Raw genomic sequence first — 16,556 nt, forward strand, 5'->3', positions numbered from 1 at the left:
TACGAAAGCTGTGGAGAACAGGTCAGGGGTAAGTCGAGTGACGTTTTTAGCACAGTTGATTAAAAAGGATGTATTAGAAATAAAATAACGGATGCAGAACAATAGAACAAAAAATCTATGTATAGGCCGACACTGTTTCACAGTTCAAGCCGAAACATTCGAAAAATTCGTAGCATGGAAGGTTGGAGGGAAACACCAGCCCATCACTGTGGTAACTGGTAAACAGATTGACTCATTTGCACCAATGGGCATATTGTATGTTCAGATTCACATGAGCAGCATGTCATTGGACTGCAGGGACACATGCTCTAATCAGCACAAGACAGAGTCGGTAGACAAAGCTGTAATGTTACACTTGTATGCAGTCACAACCTCATGCATAAGCAGCACATGGGCCCGGCACTGAGTGTTACAAGCTGTCACAGTAATTGTGTTGTCACAAATTCTTGCATGTATGCATGTAGGGTTTTGTGTACTTTCAATCAGCATCTTGTCCAGGACAAGGATTTTTAATGTATTTGCTGTGGCCACTGATGTGGTATTTTGGATTTATACATTAGGAATGTATAACATTTGATTCAAGCAATTCATGTTTGATGATTTAAAGTGGTACAAATCCAAAAGTAAATTTTTTTAAGCTAATATGAAAAATTACTGACAATTAAACTACACTCATGATGTGCACAGTGATGACACATAGTTAAAAAGTGGCATATGTTTTATAGGTTTTTTTCCTCATCATATAAAAAAATCAATTAGGTTGAATTAAAAAAAAAAGTTAAATACGATAGACAACAATGTAAACATGTCTCTTTGTTTTGCAATTTTATATATGAAATAACCCATGTTTGAATACAGCATATTCCCTTTCATTCATGTTTAGCTTGTTTTTCAGGTTTTTTTTCTCACAATTTTGTGGTCACAGTATAATAATGTTTGTTGAGGTGTGGCGTTTACAAATGTGCACATAGTTGTGTGTGTTTCAGTCGGGTTCGCTATGCACACAAATGCGCACACAGTCCTCCACAATCCCATCTTTGTCGTGTGTCTAGAGAAAACTGCTGGACTCATCAACCCACAATGATGCTTGTCCCATAGAGCACTTTTCCTCCGCTGTCTAACAACACATGGGACAAAGACTGGCTCCACTCGAGGGCCCTTTCCTCTGCCTGCATGGTCATGACTTTTACTGGATTTACAAATGTTTACACAACATCATTTTATCTGCTCAATTCCATCACACAAACACAATGTCCTGAGCCCCTGAACACACTTTTTTTGTGTGTGAAGTTGACCTTATACAAATCAAGACACAGATCATCCCACAGTGGATTTAGTTTATAGCCATGAGGGCAAAACACAACCAGCCAGGCACACTCTGAAAATTCATCTCTGTTGGGAATATACACTGAGTGGGAGTGTTTGAATCAGGCAACAATGCAGATCTTTCAGTAATACTGAGTCTAACAATGGAAACGTTGTTACTGAGCTTCCAACAGGGGAATGGCAGGAGTCATAAAACTGATGTGTTGTCCACACCGGTCCAGCAGGGAAAGACTGGTTTCGATAACCAAATGAGCTCCAGTCGGGGTATCGCAGTCACTTGGAGGGAAGCCGTGAAGCCAAATTAGGATGCACTTCATGACCTCACATTATACTGTGCCTCAAATACCTTTGTTACAATACCAAGCATGTACGATCTAGACCTTAGGTGAGAGAAACATCAAATAAGCATGATCACTGTTTCAGTCATCTTCTACAGGATGGCAACAATTCAGTTTTATTTGTGTAGTGCCAAATCAGAATATATATTATCTAAGGGCAGTGGGGGAGCAAAGAAAGAGAGGAGAAAGAAAGACTCTATACAGCAATATACACATACCTAAAATAGTTTATATAAATTAGCTGTTAGTCGTTAATCGTCATAGTGCAAATGACCAGCCTACTAATAAGTAATGACAGGCTTTACAGCTCAGTTGGCTGTTGCATGTTGAAAGGAATGGATGGGGTATAATGTGACCCTTTAATCATTAACCCTGGTTAGCAGCTCTTTTCATGTAGAAAACAAAATACAGTGGTTATAAAAGGACCCCCGTGGTTCTTGGGGGTCTTCAGTGAATAATTAACACAATGATAGAATTACATCTTTAGGAGGTAAACAGCATTATAATTTGATAAATAGGGTATGGAAGATATATAGCCTAAATGAGCTCCTATATGAATAGGCCTACTGCAATAGGATGATTGGGTCAGATTATCAATCATCAGATCAATGTAGCATAATATGCCATGACTTCTAATCTGTAGATGTAGCCTACAGGTTACCAGTCTGTAGCCTACATGATCACCTAGTGCAAAGACAGTCAGCAGGATGGGCGTCCAGGGACTGTATTTGATAGAAATGCCTCATGGGAGTGTGCCATGCCTTCATCTGGCAGTGGAAGAATTTCTCTTCGGGGTGGGCGGGGCCTCCGGCCGGGCGGCTGCAACCATTGGTCGGCAGCGTGTGTGCGGCAGCAGAAAAGAGCGGCGCCGTGCTCGCTGTTTGGCCGGAGGAGCCGTCCGTCAACCGGCCCCTGTATCCGTATCCTCTCGGCAGCTGCGCCGTGAGAGCCGCCAGGCGCTACTCCCGACACGGTCATCCTTTATCCGCTCACCCCCTCCGAACAATGTTATCTATGTTCTGCACGCCTGCAAATCACCCACTGACTGCTGCATCTCACACTTTGGATTGATTCTACCATCTACAGGTATGACCATTTTTTTTAATAGTGGTGATTTTTTTTGATTTTTTGAGGGGGAGGGGGGAGTTGATGGTGATTTTTCCGTGATGAAGTGCTATAGCGTGAAATAGATTCAGATGCGCCTTGAACGCACAAACCGCCAATTTTCATGAATGTGCAGCGTATAGCCTATATCCTACCCTATATATTTTGTATTTATCTCTTCACGCCACACAGCAGACTACCGCTTACGGGAGACTGTGACAAGCCCTCGAGGCTCTCAGGAAGCGTGATGCAAATGTATTTCGGACACTGGCTCTTCAATTTCAACAGCCGTGTCGATCAGGTGCAGGTTTGCTTGGAGGGGAATGAACTGCAACAGGGCCATAGCTACAGGCCTGAGGTTAAAAACCACATTTTAAAAACCACCCATCCTCAGTATAGTCGAGCATTTTCCTTTCCCTATAAATATTTTAAAGGATTGCAACCGTTCTTGGGAGGCAGAGGGTGTGGGTCGGATGGGGTTATGTTACGTAAGCTCTTCCCATTCATCACTCCACGCCTTTTCCTCCTGATCCTTGCTCGGCCTGCGTTCATCCCACTCAGCCTGATCTCTGTGCGAGGAGGATGCTCGCCGCATCTCTGAGGAAGTGAACCCAGGAAGATCTGAAGTGATCTAATCAGTGAAATGCTTAAGCAAGGAATTTGGAGTCATGTCTCCCCTCATCTTGTGTGACCTAGCTACATTTTAAGTCTTCTATTTGCTTCAGGGTGAGTCCTGAAACAACTGAGCAAGGTTTGAGAAGGAGAAACAACAAACAAATGATTATTATCTTAGCAAACAGGAGATGTCAAGAAGTAATTACATACAAATCACCCTCAGGTCATGTGGGAGTCATTTACCACTGCTGTTATAATTTTAAGACTCATCCTCCACCATCCTATAGTTGTCACACCTAACACTCCTAACCTAGATTGTGATTATGAAATTAAATTAATAATGATGGAGGATTTCATCCACAGCCCTGCATCAACATTTATCTATAATCACTCACCTGTTAAATCAACTATGCCCTGTTCTGCATTAAACCTTTTAAATCATACCTACGACATGGCAACAGTGGGTTTAATTATTTATCAGGTTCAACACTTCCTCTCATAAGTGTTACAATTTAAACATTATTTTGTTGAAATGTAACCAGTTCAACTCCAGTGAATGATGAAGAAAACAGGCTGTTTTCAGGGATGAAGAAATATGTGAATCTAAAATTTTACTGCAGTAATGAAAGTAAATGAAGTCTCTGAAATGAATGTAGGCCTAAATGCCTCAACGGTGTCCTAACGTTGGCTTTTAAATTCTGTAACCCTCTGACTGCATAGCCTATGTTAGAACAAACCGTTACTACACTGTTACTACTATGATGCATGATCAGGATAATGCTGTACAGCAGGAAGTGTTTTTTTATAAGTGTTGTCTTGATACCATCTAAAATATCTGGTAGCCTATCAGCAAATACACAAGTCTATGTGTTGATAACCTGTAATTCATTAACTGCCTTTCACACCAGGATGATAAAGGAAGTTTTCTTGGAAATGAATCCTCTTCACTGCTCTAAAATAGTAGCTTACTCACCAATTTGCAATTTGCAGCCACTGGCAACTGCAGCACAGAAGAATTGATTCCTGGTGAATGCTATAATGTTAGCTGTTAGCAAAATGTCAGCCATTTAGCAACATTTTACACTGGAAGGTCCCACCAATAAAAACAAAAAAGCAATATTTCAAAACATGGTCCCAGTGTTTGGAAAACTAGTATAGCCTATAGTATCTATATGATTGAAATGTAGTTGTTATATATTCACAGGTTTTTTTTTATGACTGGGAGTCAAATTAGACAATAAGAGGTTCTATAGCATCCATGTAGCTGTTAATGTTTTACCAAGGATATAACCCGAGCTATGCCATAAAAGAATATATCAGTCATATATCCATTCTGGGTTACCACCAGTATACAGCTGTTTATTATTTTCATTATGATCTACACTGATATCAGATTAGTAGCCTACACTAAATGGTACAAGTTCAGGTATTGGAATCAGTATTGGGAAGAAAGAAAAAAAAAGGTATGGGAACATCTCTATGGAGAAAAAGACAAGTAACAAAGGAAGACAGATTGGTTGGTCGGGGGTTCATCATTGTCTTCAAATGATGGAAGACCAGCACACACAGTGTCCAGACTGAAACACTGTGGAGCTGGTTGGGGACAACAGGGGGAAGCTCAACAGACAAAGTGTAGCCTACTTGTTCCACGCTTTATTTTTTAATAATATATTGAGAAACTATGTGAATTTCAGTAACAACTGGATGAAAGATTACAGTCTTGGGAGCAACGCCAGAGAAAACCAGTCAGATACGCTTGCTGCCACCACTCTTATCTGTAAGAATCCATGATGTGTTATTAATTATGAAAACATAAGGGTTATTCACTCCTACGATCGGAAACACTTAAAGCTGAACTCATCAATATTTCTGTTGTTAACACTGAATCAAATGATGTGTGTAATGTGAATGGGGTTAATCAGTGTGGAAAAAAATAATTATCACTCAACACTGCAGTTCATCTCTGCAGAGCCTTTCAGTCTATGGATGGATTTTGTTTTTTAACCAACAAAATCCATTTTATCCACACAAATGTAGCCTAGTAATAATTCAGTGTTGTACCTTGAAAATGGTCCCACTTGCCCCCCTTAAATTAAATAATAGAAAAGCTTTATGGAAATAAGTGTCAAGTTTTATTGATCAAACATTATCAAGTATTTAAGCAGATGTTTTTAATTTTGGATTATTCATTTCGTATGGTGTAAGAAACAGTTTCATAGAGCCCCCAGTGACTTGTAATGTTTGACCAAGGAATCATGTAAAACAGGAAACTCTAGAAGTTGTGAGTATTTGACGTTTGTTTTGGTAATTGGGTTAAATGGTTAATTGATATTCAGAATTATTGGTGATCATTCTTCTGTTCATTGATCCGGGTTAGGGTAGTGCACGGTCTCTTTACTTAATGGTCCCAGTGTTGAAAGAGTGAGTGTCACAGTACGGTCTGTGAGCATTTACATACACATGCAGATGCACACAGTATCTAACGGCATCTGAAGGCCAGAAAGATATTGACTTAACTGACCATTCATTCATTCTGTCTGCCCCCCTCTCCCCTCCCCTCCTCCTTCCTCTCGTTTTCCAGTTTGCCATGGCGACAGTGGTGATGGAGCAGATCGGTCGCCTGTTCATCAACGCGCAGCAGCTGCGTCAGATCCCTCAGCTGCTGGAGTCGGCCTTTCCCACGCTGCCTTGCACTGTGAAGGTGTCCGACGTTCCCTGGGTGTTCCGCGAGCGTCACATCCTCTCCGGCTACAGACAGCCGGACCAAAGCTGGCGCTACTACTTCCTCACGCTCTTTCAAAGGCACAACGAGACCCTCAATGTGTGGACCCATCTGCTGGCTGCCCTCATCATCTTGGTGAAGTGGCAGGAGATCTCAGAGACGGTTGATTTTTTGCGAGACCCTCACGCCCAGCCTCTCTTCATCGTCCTCCTGGCAGCCTTCACATACCTCTCCTTCAGCGCCCTCGCTCACCTCCTCTCTGCCAAATCCGAGCTCTCCTGCTACACCTTCTACTTCCTCGACTACGTGGGGGTCGCCGTCTACCAGTATGGCAGTGCCCTGGCACACTACTACTACGCCATAGAGAAAGAGTGGCACGCTCGAGTGCAAGGGCTCTTTTTACCCACAGCAGCATTCTTGGCCTGGCTCACTTGCTTCGGCTGCTGCTATGGCAAATACGCCAGCCCCGGGATCCCCAAATTTGCCCTGAAGCTCTTCCAAGTGGTGCCCTCAGCCTTGGCTTACTGTTTAGACATAAGCCCCGTGGTTCACCGTGTCTACAGCTGCTACCGGGATGGCTGCTCCGACCCGGTTGTGGCGTACCATTTCTATCATGTGGTCTTTTTCTTAATTGGCGCCTATTTCTTCTGCTGCCCTCACCCAGAGAGTTTGTTCCCTGGGAAGTGTGACTTCATCGGGCAGGGCCACCAGATCTTCCACGTGTTCGTGGTGGTGTGCACCTTGACGCAGATCGAAGCGCTGCGCACAGACTTCACGGAGCGCCGCCCCCTCTACGAGCATCTCCATGGCGACCTCGCGCACGACGCTGTTGCACTCTTCATCTTCACTGCCTGCTGCAGTGCTCTTACCGCTTTTTACGTACGCAAGCGCGTAGATGCCACTATCCATGAGAAAGAGGAGTAACAACAGAATTGAGTTTGGGGAGGGGGGGAAACAAAGTCTAATTTATTTCACTCCGTAGTGACCATTAATTAAAATAATTCAGATGTTTTTGTCAATGAAAGTTATCAGTTTGTGACAGTGACTTATGACCATGTCTTCTCCGTGATTTGCCAAACTACAGTGAGCTATAAAAGTGATTTAAGGTGGTGTTTTTGTGACTTTCACTGAGGAAAAGGGAATCTTGTAATTTGTCGGCAGCAATACAGGTCGCACTGAGACACTACAATGAGTCCTTGCATCTTTGCTCCGCTCTTTTATCAGTCTGCAAGGTTTTTATTTTAGTCGTAGTCTAAAGGAATGTGTTATTTTACTGTATAAAAATATACTTTCTGTCAAGGCGAGCAGAAAACTAGAAACCAGTTTCTAAAGATGTCTTTATACCGAATCCTATTCAGAGTAATCTCACTGTCTTAATTAAATTGTAGCATTTCAATTCATGCAAGCATTTATTTTTACAGTCTGCAGTCACGTAACACTTCTCTGTGTTGCAGTCAGATATTTCCAATCTAATTTAAACATGGTAGATGCTTTTACCTACCTTCTGACTTTTAATATTTTTCTTCCTTTTGATTCTGCCCCTCTCTTTATGGATCAAAGCAGGATTTTTTTCCCCATTACTTTTAATTTATCAAGGCAAATGCAAATGTTTGAACATATTCTAGGAATGTTGGGAACCCAATTTGAATACCAAATATTGTACCTCATAAAAAAAGACGTTTTTTTTTCTATGGGTGATACAATTCTGTTGAATTACGTTGAAAATGAGGCTGGCACTCAGTACTGGTAAAGAGATGGATGGTAGATTACTGATGTATTTTGTTTGTTGTGACAGTGTTAATCTTTTCTATTCAAAGGGCTGGAACTTCAGCTTTTGCCTTTTCACATCCCATGATATCAGTGCTTTTGCGTGCGTTGTTTTACATTGTTGGTTGATCAGATTTGAGTCATAAAAAGCTGTGTCTGACTGGTGTTCTGCTTTTGGTATATTTTTGTTTTTGTATTATGAATATGTATGTGCCTCTACGCATGTCTTTTGGTATATACTGTGGATATTAAGTGTGTGAATGTCTTTGAAAGCTTAGCCTTCCACTTCTTTCTTACCCTGTAAATAAGCTGTATTTCTCTGACGAGTCGTTTGCATCCCATTTTTTCTTTATCTAATGCCATTCAGACATGAATGCACTTTTTTTCCTGGTGCAATATGGCACACTCCTGTTGTGCTGTATCCTTTTTAGAGTGTATTTTATGTTCAGTGCCCCCCTGCCTATCTGATTTTATTGGTTATGAATACACCATTTCATATGGCTGCATTGTGACTCTGAAGAGACTCTTTATTTTGAATTTTTTTCTTTACTTTTGTTATCATACAGATATGGCTCACTGGATGCTTAGATTTCTATCTCGCAAAATTTTAAATGTCAGAAATGATCTATATTCATTACAGCACTCTCTGTTCATGATGGTGTTTAATGTGCCAATGAATCTGTTATTGCTTCAGTGATGGTACTACTGAAAGATACATTCAGAGACAGACTGTCAGAAGTGAAGAGTGGATTTTCAAATGATGTCTTGACCTGACTGGAAACATGTTACTGGTGTGATTTAACCTCAACGCCCCTAAATATGAACCTTCTAACTGCTGACTTTGGCACTACTGACCTGGTCTCATCATGCACTGCCTGAATCAACACTGTACATACTGTAGCTGACAACACTGGCTATGTTTACATGCATGGAGGTGTATGTTGATGTAGATATTCTCGTTATGTTTTTTTTTTTCTTTATTTGAAATGTCATAATTCAGAGTGACCTGGGTGGACACATACTCCAGCTCAGCGACACCTCATAAAAAAACAACAACACTTCCCTATTGAGCAGGGTTATAAATGAGTTGATGACAACATTTGAATTGTCAAGCACGAGACTTATTTTGCACATGTGGTCTAATGTTCAAGTGAAAGACTTTTGTAATAAAGGCTGATGATATCCAATTGGCAAATGAAGCCTTTACATCTCTTACCAGCCCTGGCTGTGACATAAGGTTATGTCCTCATCATCAAAGGGACCAAAACGATTAAAACTGGGATTATAATTTCTCTCTGGTGTTCTTGAGATAACTCAGTATAGTTAAAAAAAAAAAAAAGGGTAGGGAGCAGCAGGAATATGACCAGTGTAAAGATCGTAACTGGAATATGCTACTGTACCTATGCGTGTGTGTGAGTGTGTGCGTGTGTGTGTGTGTGTAAACGTAGCCTCTGATGCCACCCAAGGTTTCCTTTTATCCCTTTATGAAAGCAGGGTGAGAGGGACCAGAATGTCTTCTGCCTCTGAAAATATGTGTGGCTGACTGTACTAATATTCTGTGGTATTTAAGAAAATAAAGTGTTCCAGTAACTTCATATTCTCCACTTCCTTTCTTTACAGGCTGGAAAACATAGAAATAAAAGGCCTCACAAATATTATTGATACATACCACTGAGTTTAAAGCAATGAATTATTGGAAAACAATCGACATGAGTTGTATTGTGTTCGGATTTCCTTCTTATGTCCTTTCAAGTTCTCTAATTTCAAAAACTTAATTTCAAGGTTTTTTTTAGTGTAATACATTTTTCACAATTCACTACTTGGAAAAAAGCTTTCCGTCTTTTTTAATTCACCTGGAAACTAGTGGATGAAGAATTTGTAATCAACCAAGTTAATAAAATTGGACAGGTTCAAACGCAACATGAACATTTCTAATAAACTAAACACAAAAAAAAGCTGATTGAAAGTTAGACCTTTGCCCAAAGATGGTATTTTTAAAAAGGAAAGGAAAGAAACTCGGGGGATTGACAGGAAAGTGTTGCATTAGCTCGAACCTGTTGACTTTACTAGAAAATTGTGTGGGAACCTGCTGCAAAAAAAACATTTATGGTTTTACACAAGGTGAAAATAAACATGCAAAGTTGTATTAACCTAGAGCCTTGATTGGATGCAGTCAACAAATCAAGAGCACATTAGTAGTGAACTTCAGTTCACATTAATAATTTATTTTCAGGAGTCTAAAATTGAACACCTGCAAACATCAACACGCAGCAAAAACTAAAAACAGAAGTGTTTGTGGGGACCCAGCAGCTATGCTGACTACATATTTACAATAATATCTAAATCATGTGATATTAACATTACTATAAACCAAACAAACTCACCTTAACAAGCTAACACTAACAAGCACGCATTGAACAAAAGCTCACCCCACAGTTCGTCATGTTTTTATGTTCCCAGAAACACTTCCTCACAACACTTCTGTGTTGTGTTTTTGAATTTTTTAGGTGTTGTGAGATTTTTCAGTGCATGTACTCTCGTTTGATGAAGTTGTTCTGAATTTGCAGGTTGTTGGGCTCCAAGGCTCCCTGTTTTAATTAAATTAAATTGTAGAAGCAAAATAAGAAGTTAAGAAATTAAGCAATACAAGTTACAACAATTAAATGCTTCAACATATTTCCTTGCTGACACTTCAAACTTACTGCAGTAATAACAGACGTCAACCAAAATACAGAAACTTGCTTGAAAACTGCATGGTCACAATTCAAAGCTGTTTGGAGGAATATGAATACATAGCATCTCACAATATCTGATAGATATTTTTATGAATGACTTGAGACATACAGACAACCTTGCCAAACATCAATCTGAACTGGTACATTACTGAATCAAACATGTTTTAGCATTAGCCATATGTGCATGCTAACACAAGAGAAATATTAATTTAAACGCCAACATTATGGCTGAACTGTGAACTTGGTGGAAACGCCACCAGCTTGATATATTCTAATCAAATAGAGCCTCAAAGTGATGGAACTTACATTCGTACGGTCAGGTCAATGTAATATCAGACACTGCAATTTTAAATTACAGTCATTTCCAAAATGTTTATAAAGAATAATCTTTTTTGAGATTTCCGATTTGCTTATATTTAGGAACTGCAGAACAATTTGTTTATCATTTCTCTTTGTTGAAAGTAAACTGCATTCAATGCAGATTTATCTTAAACCCATAAGGAAAGCATGTTGTATGGTCACCAAAATGTACAGTACTGTATATGTCGGCAATTTTACCAGTTATCAGCCTGGACTCTGTTCATGAAGTGTAAATGTTAGTAAATGTAAAGAATGGGCAATAAAGACAGGACTACTCTAAAATCTAGTGGTTTTTCAGACACACCTTGGTTACACAAGACTATTTGTCATCATCCCTAGACCACCAGAGGGCAGCCTTGTTTGGCGAGACAGTCGCAGTCTGACAGCATCAGTAACAAGACAGCACACTGAATGGACCGTCTCATTGAGGGTAAATCTGACTCTGAAGAGGTATTTTGAGGTGTAAGCTTATTCTGTAATGAAAAACCATGCATATGCCGTTCCTTCTGAATGGGATGGAATCATAAACATGTAGTTTATTACAAGAGTTTTTAATAATGAAGAAGTTAATCACAAAAAGATATCACTAGACACTTGTGGTAAAAGCACAGCCTCCTCAGGTTGATAGTTAAACATGACCGACCTCTGTTTCACAACGTTCTGTAAAATTTTCCTCAGGTGTAAAATGGCTTCATTGGGCTGATAGGTATAACAATATCCTATTTATTAATTTGTATGAATGAGTAATATCTAATTGAGAAACCTGATGTGTTTCATAGGTTTATAAAAGAAAAGGGATGAAGCAAACCTTTATGAGACTGTTGGCCTATTTACTGCTGCAAGATGACAAATACACCATTGTGTTGTTCCCAATCTCTCGGCTTACAATGGCAAACAATACAAAACAGATGGCTCTCGCTCTTTTCTACAGTACACAAGACTAAAATACTGATAAGCTTTTCTCGGACAAACACCTCTAAATGGCGTCCAGCTAGGGAAAGAAAGTTACATCACCTGGTTTTCTTCTGGACAGACAAGCAAGATCGCTCTCACAAGCTCTATGCCATCCCACAAAGCTGACATGTACTAGAATGAATCTTTCCATTAGGGGGCACAAACGATCTGCATACAGTATCTTTACAAATGTATATTACAGCAGTTTGAAATGAATTTACAGGTCAATCAAGGCTCTTTCTTTTTTCAAAATGCATTTTTATTGATAGCGATGTCCTGCTGTTGTTAGACTTCAGGATATTCATTATGGACCATCTGCAGTATAGAGTTTTAAACAGCATACTGTATACATGAATACTTAATTATTGCTGTATCATTTAATTAAATGTAATGCTTTTCATGCATTATGCTCATTTGGGCACTGTAATTGTGACAGTATCTTGCTTACTCTACAGCCTAATAGATGATGCACATACTGTAGTTTATGCATGCTACTGTATGTATGGACATGGTGGTTTTGGCAATAACACTTCTTAAGACGTGTTTTTGTTTACATATGTCTATATTTATGGTTTTGCTGCTAGATTTGACTAAATGTTTGGAGGGTTGTGTGGGTTTACAGAGGCGCAGTTTATTATGACTGAGCTCGTTCATATTTTCGTATGAGATAACTCTCTCATCAAGATTATCCCTCCGTCTCTCTCCAACAGACACTACACACACACACACACACACACACACCATACACACAAACCCATACATAACACTTATACCCTGAGTGAGTGGAAATTCATAAGCTGCACTAATTAGAACATCTCTAAAGTACATTTTCCAGTGATGGAGAAGAATCATTGAAATTTAAGGCAGAAATGAGCTCCTGATGTATCTACCTAGGATTTGATTAATTCACGGTATTACACACTCAGACAGTCTTAAATCAAATGCCAGAGATAGTGATAATTGCCTTACAGCCTGCTTCCTGTCCTCTAACTATCAATTGCTTCCCCAGACTCCATCAATTTTCATACGGCAGTTTCTGGAGCAGCTCGTCGTCCCCCTCCCCCCCCTGGCTTCATTCGTGTCCTCCGTCTTGGTTCCTGGTTCCCTTTCTCTATGTGAGTTGCGCCGTTACAGCTATTGCTCCTCTCCATTCCCCTTTAAATGCTTCATTTGCTTTGTATGATTTGTATCAAGGTTGCCAAGGTAATATTGTGTGGCCTTGGTCTCCTATCGTGTTTTGTAATTAAAGGTTTGACTTGCTAGAGGGACCAGCTTTGTTCTGAGCTATTAAATCGCCTCCTCTTTTTGCCAGGTGACAGGCAGCCAGACAACTTCTTTTTTTCTTGTCTTTATGTTTTTTTGATGAACCTCTTGTGTGCTGCCAGGTATTTTGTTCCCACTCCCTTTGTTATTGTGGCATTTTCATATGGTCTCACGCTTTGGTTATTACACAGAGAGAAAAGCTCTGAGAAAATCACTGTGTTATGAAGGATGTAATCATATGAGGGACTGAACAAAGCATTATCAGCCTATAAATTAGAAATGAATAAAATTGGAAAACGTGATACCTGTCCTCCAGTTTCTGTCATGTACTCATAGTGGTGCAGAGTCGGTGCATGTTTCAGTACAAGGACTGTCAAATAAGTTTCTCTCTAACACCTGATTTCCTACTTCTTAACGTAATCTTAATTACACTTCAAACAGTGGTTTATTAGAAGTATCAAACGTATACTAGAAATACTTTGAAATGTTAATTTGGATCTATAGATCTAAAATGTTCAATTACTGAGAAAAGAAAACAGATAATATTTTATGCTTTTCTGTCACCTTCTTCACCTAAAATCACACTGGGGTTTGAAAATCTGTTATCATTCTTTGTAGATCTGGGAAATGCACTTATTGGCTGCCTTGCCAAGAAAAGATTAGAGCTACTCATATCTGTCCATTACATATGAAGCCAGAGCCAAGAGACAGTTGGCTCATCTTAGCTTAGCTTAGCACAGCTTAGAACAGCTACTATGGCTCTTAAGGTAACAGAAACACCTTCCAGCACCTCCGAAACTCAACAGTTAACAACTGTTCGCTGAGTCGGTAAAAAACAAAAGAGGGGGTGCGGGGGTGTTGAACCCCCAATCTTACAGGTTTATGAGGGATAAAAAGCCACTCACTTTTTTTGTATTGACCAAACAAATAAGATGAAACAATGTGAGGTGGAGTTTTATTCTATTTTACTGCTCCCAGTCTGTGTGCTAAACTAAGCTGACTGGCTTTGGGATTAGAGTGGTATCACCCCTTTCACTTACCTCTCACTTACATAAGGTCATGTTTTCTAAAAATGCTTGATCCTTTTTTTTTTTACTTGGCTTTTTTGTGGGATTTTATTGTAGGTTTAAGTCAGAAATGTACATTGCCTATTGTTTAACATGCAGGCAATACTTATAATGAATAGGCCCTTCAATAGCCTACACTACACTTGTCACTCAGCCCTCCTCTTGTATATTGCTTTCTTCACTGCTTTGAGTGCCATTGTTTTCTAGACTCACATTTAGCAGCTCAAATGGGTTTTGCACTGTTTGATTTTTGGCAGTCCCAGAAAATCCCAGCAGTGTTTGCCATCAGTCATACTATGTATGTTCAAGCAGAGCGAGAGTGCAGTACACAGATATAGGCTAAAGGAAGTGGAAGCATAAAACATAGATCTACAGAGTTGATGAAACAGGCGACTGACAGACGCAAATTGTGAAGCTCCAGCCAACAACTGTTGATTTAGAATGAATCTAAAGTCGCAGTGTGACTTTGTAAAAACTATAATGAGGCACTGGTTCGTTGAAGTCACGTTGAGAGTATTTTTTCACATGGCATGAGAGGATTGGCCTTTGTCTTCATGATCACATAAACATGTCCTTGCTGGCACTGATAGATACTGCAGCCACTGTTCTGCAGCACTGTCAAAACTGACTACAAACATAATAGATTCAGCCTGTGCCAAAAAAAGACACCTCTTGTCCCCTCTTCATCTTTGTAGTTGCCTCTACTTGCTTCACCAATCAGGTCGCCCACTGATCGGGCCTATTCATCATGAGCTGGTTGAGGAGATACTGGAGGCTGGTGAAGGTGAGGAGGGAGCACGTAGGCTATGTCCTATCTGAAGGTCTCTCTCTCTTTTGCTAAAGCCCGAAGCTGCTCTTGGATAATGAATTCCATCCACCTGCCCCTTCACCTCTCTGTATACAGCAGGGTTACACACTCCCAACACATTATACCCAGATAACCAGAAAGTGGGAAACTTTAAGAAGCCTGGACATTGTGTTTTTCCTCCCAGCAGGCGTGTGCTAGTGCTGCTTAGGGGGTAGATAGACTTGTTTAGTGGGTGTTGTTGTTTGAATAACCTTTTGCTCTCGCTGAGCAGAGACACAACAGCCAGTGTTTCATGTTTCTGTTGCAAACATATTTTACTGTAACTAAAACCTTCGGGTTTCTTCACCGTCACACACTACTTGTACTCCTAGTTCTACATACCATAATGCTGAAATAGACAACGTGACAAGATTTACATGTGCAGATGGATGTAGCTCTTGTGTTGATATAGTAAATATGCCAGCACTTATGCTAAGATTAGCTTAGCATAAGGACTGGAAAGGGCTCGGTCTGTCTCCAATTGAAAGGTTACAAAATCTTCCCACGAGTAGTTCAATATTCACTTCCTGTTCATACTGCTGGTTTCCTGGCAACAGAGAAAAGTCAATCATGTAACCGCCCATTAAAACCACAATTAGTGACCTTTAGAGATGCTGGTAGGTGGATTTTCGTTGCCTTAGGAGATTTTTCCCCCTATAGCCAGTTTTTGTGCTAAACTAAGCTAAAACATTTGCTGACAGTAGCATCATATTCACTGCTCAGCCATAGGTTCTGATATTTTACCTAAGACAGTGAATATGCAAAGCCTTTCTCTCAAAAAAACTTTTCATTTAAATGTATGGCATTGACACAGCTCCAGGGGCACCCCAGAAAGAAAAACGTTTTGGTTTGTCTTTGGGAGGTTTATTCTTCAGTATATCATTTTCAAGTGGCAGTTTGATTGACATCCATTTGCTTTTAGTGTAAAACAGTGAAGGGCATTGATTTATTATATCCAGAACCCCACTGCACTATAAAGATTATATTGCACATACCGTATGTATTTAGCATCATGGAAATGGTGGGTGGCATCATCTGCATATCTTATTGAATAAATTATAGTATTCATGATTACTTGCTTGTGAAAATGTCAACCTCTGATCCTCTCACCCAGTGTATCTTTTCCCTTACTCTCATTGTGCCTCACAGAGGAGTCTTTATGTTCCAATTCTGAAAATCCATCACCTTGTGAAGAGTCCCCTCCTCCCCCTTCTCTGCAGTATGAGTTTTCTCAAAAGACTCCAGATGGCTTGGGATCCTTTTGTTGAAGCCTATCTATACACTTCCTCTGCTCATCTCTGTTCCTTGATATACACTATTCAATTACCCACCTGCAGCACTGGTATCAATTTTCTGACGGAAGTGTCTGAACAAGCTTTTCATCCTTATTGCTATAGGAAATGAGGAACAATTTCAGGTCACCCCACAATCACTACTTTTAACATCCTTATAATATTC

The 16,556-nt window shown here is 40.0% G+C and overlaps 1 protein-coding gene across 1 annotated transcript; it reads left to right on the plus strand.

Annotated features, from left to right (window-relative positions):
• Positions 1 to 2,625: 2,625 nt before the first annotated feature.
• Positions 2,626 to 7,029, plus strand: paqr7b (progestin and adipoQ receptor family member VII, b; the record flags this gene model as incomplete). Its single annotated transcript, XM_083989266.1, has 2 exons — positions 2,626 to 2,750; positions 5,965 to 7,029. Exon 2 carries the CDS (start codon positions 5,971 to 5,973, stop codon positions 7,027 to 7,029), a length of 1,059 nt encoding a protein of 352 aa, XP_083845392.1. The 5' UTR covers positions 2,626 to 2,750; positions 5,965 to 5,970.
• Positions 7,030 to 16,556: the final 9,527 nt, after the last annotated feature.

This window comes from Trachurus trachurus (assembly GCF_905171665.1).
Source record: "Trachurus trachurus genome assembly, chromosome: 16".
Classification (NCBI taxonomy): domain Eukaryota; kingdom Metazoa; phylum Chordata; class Actinopteri; order Carangiformes; family Carangidae; genus Trachurus; species Trachurus trachurus.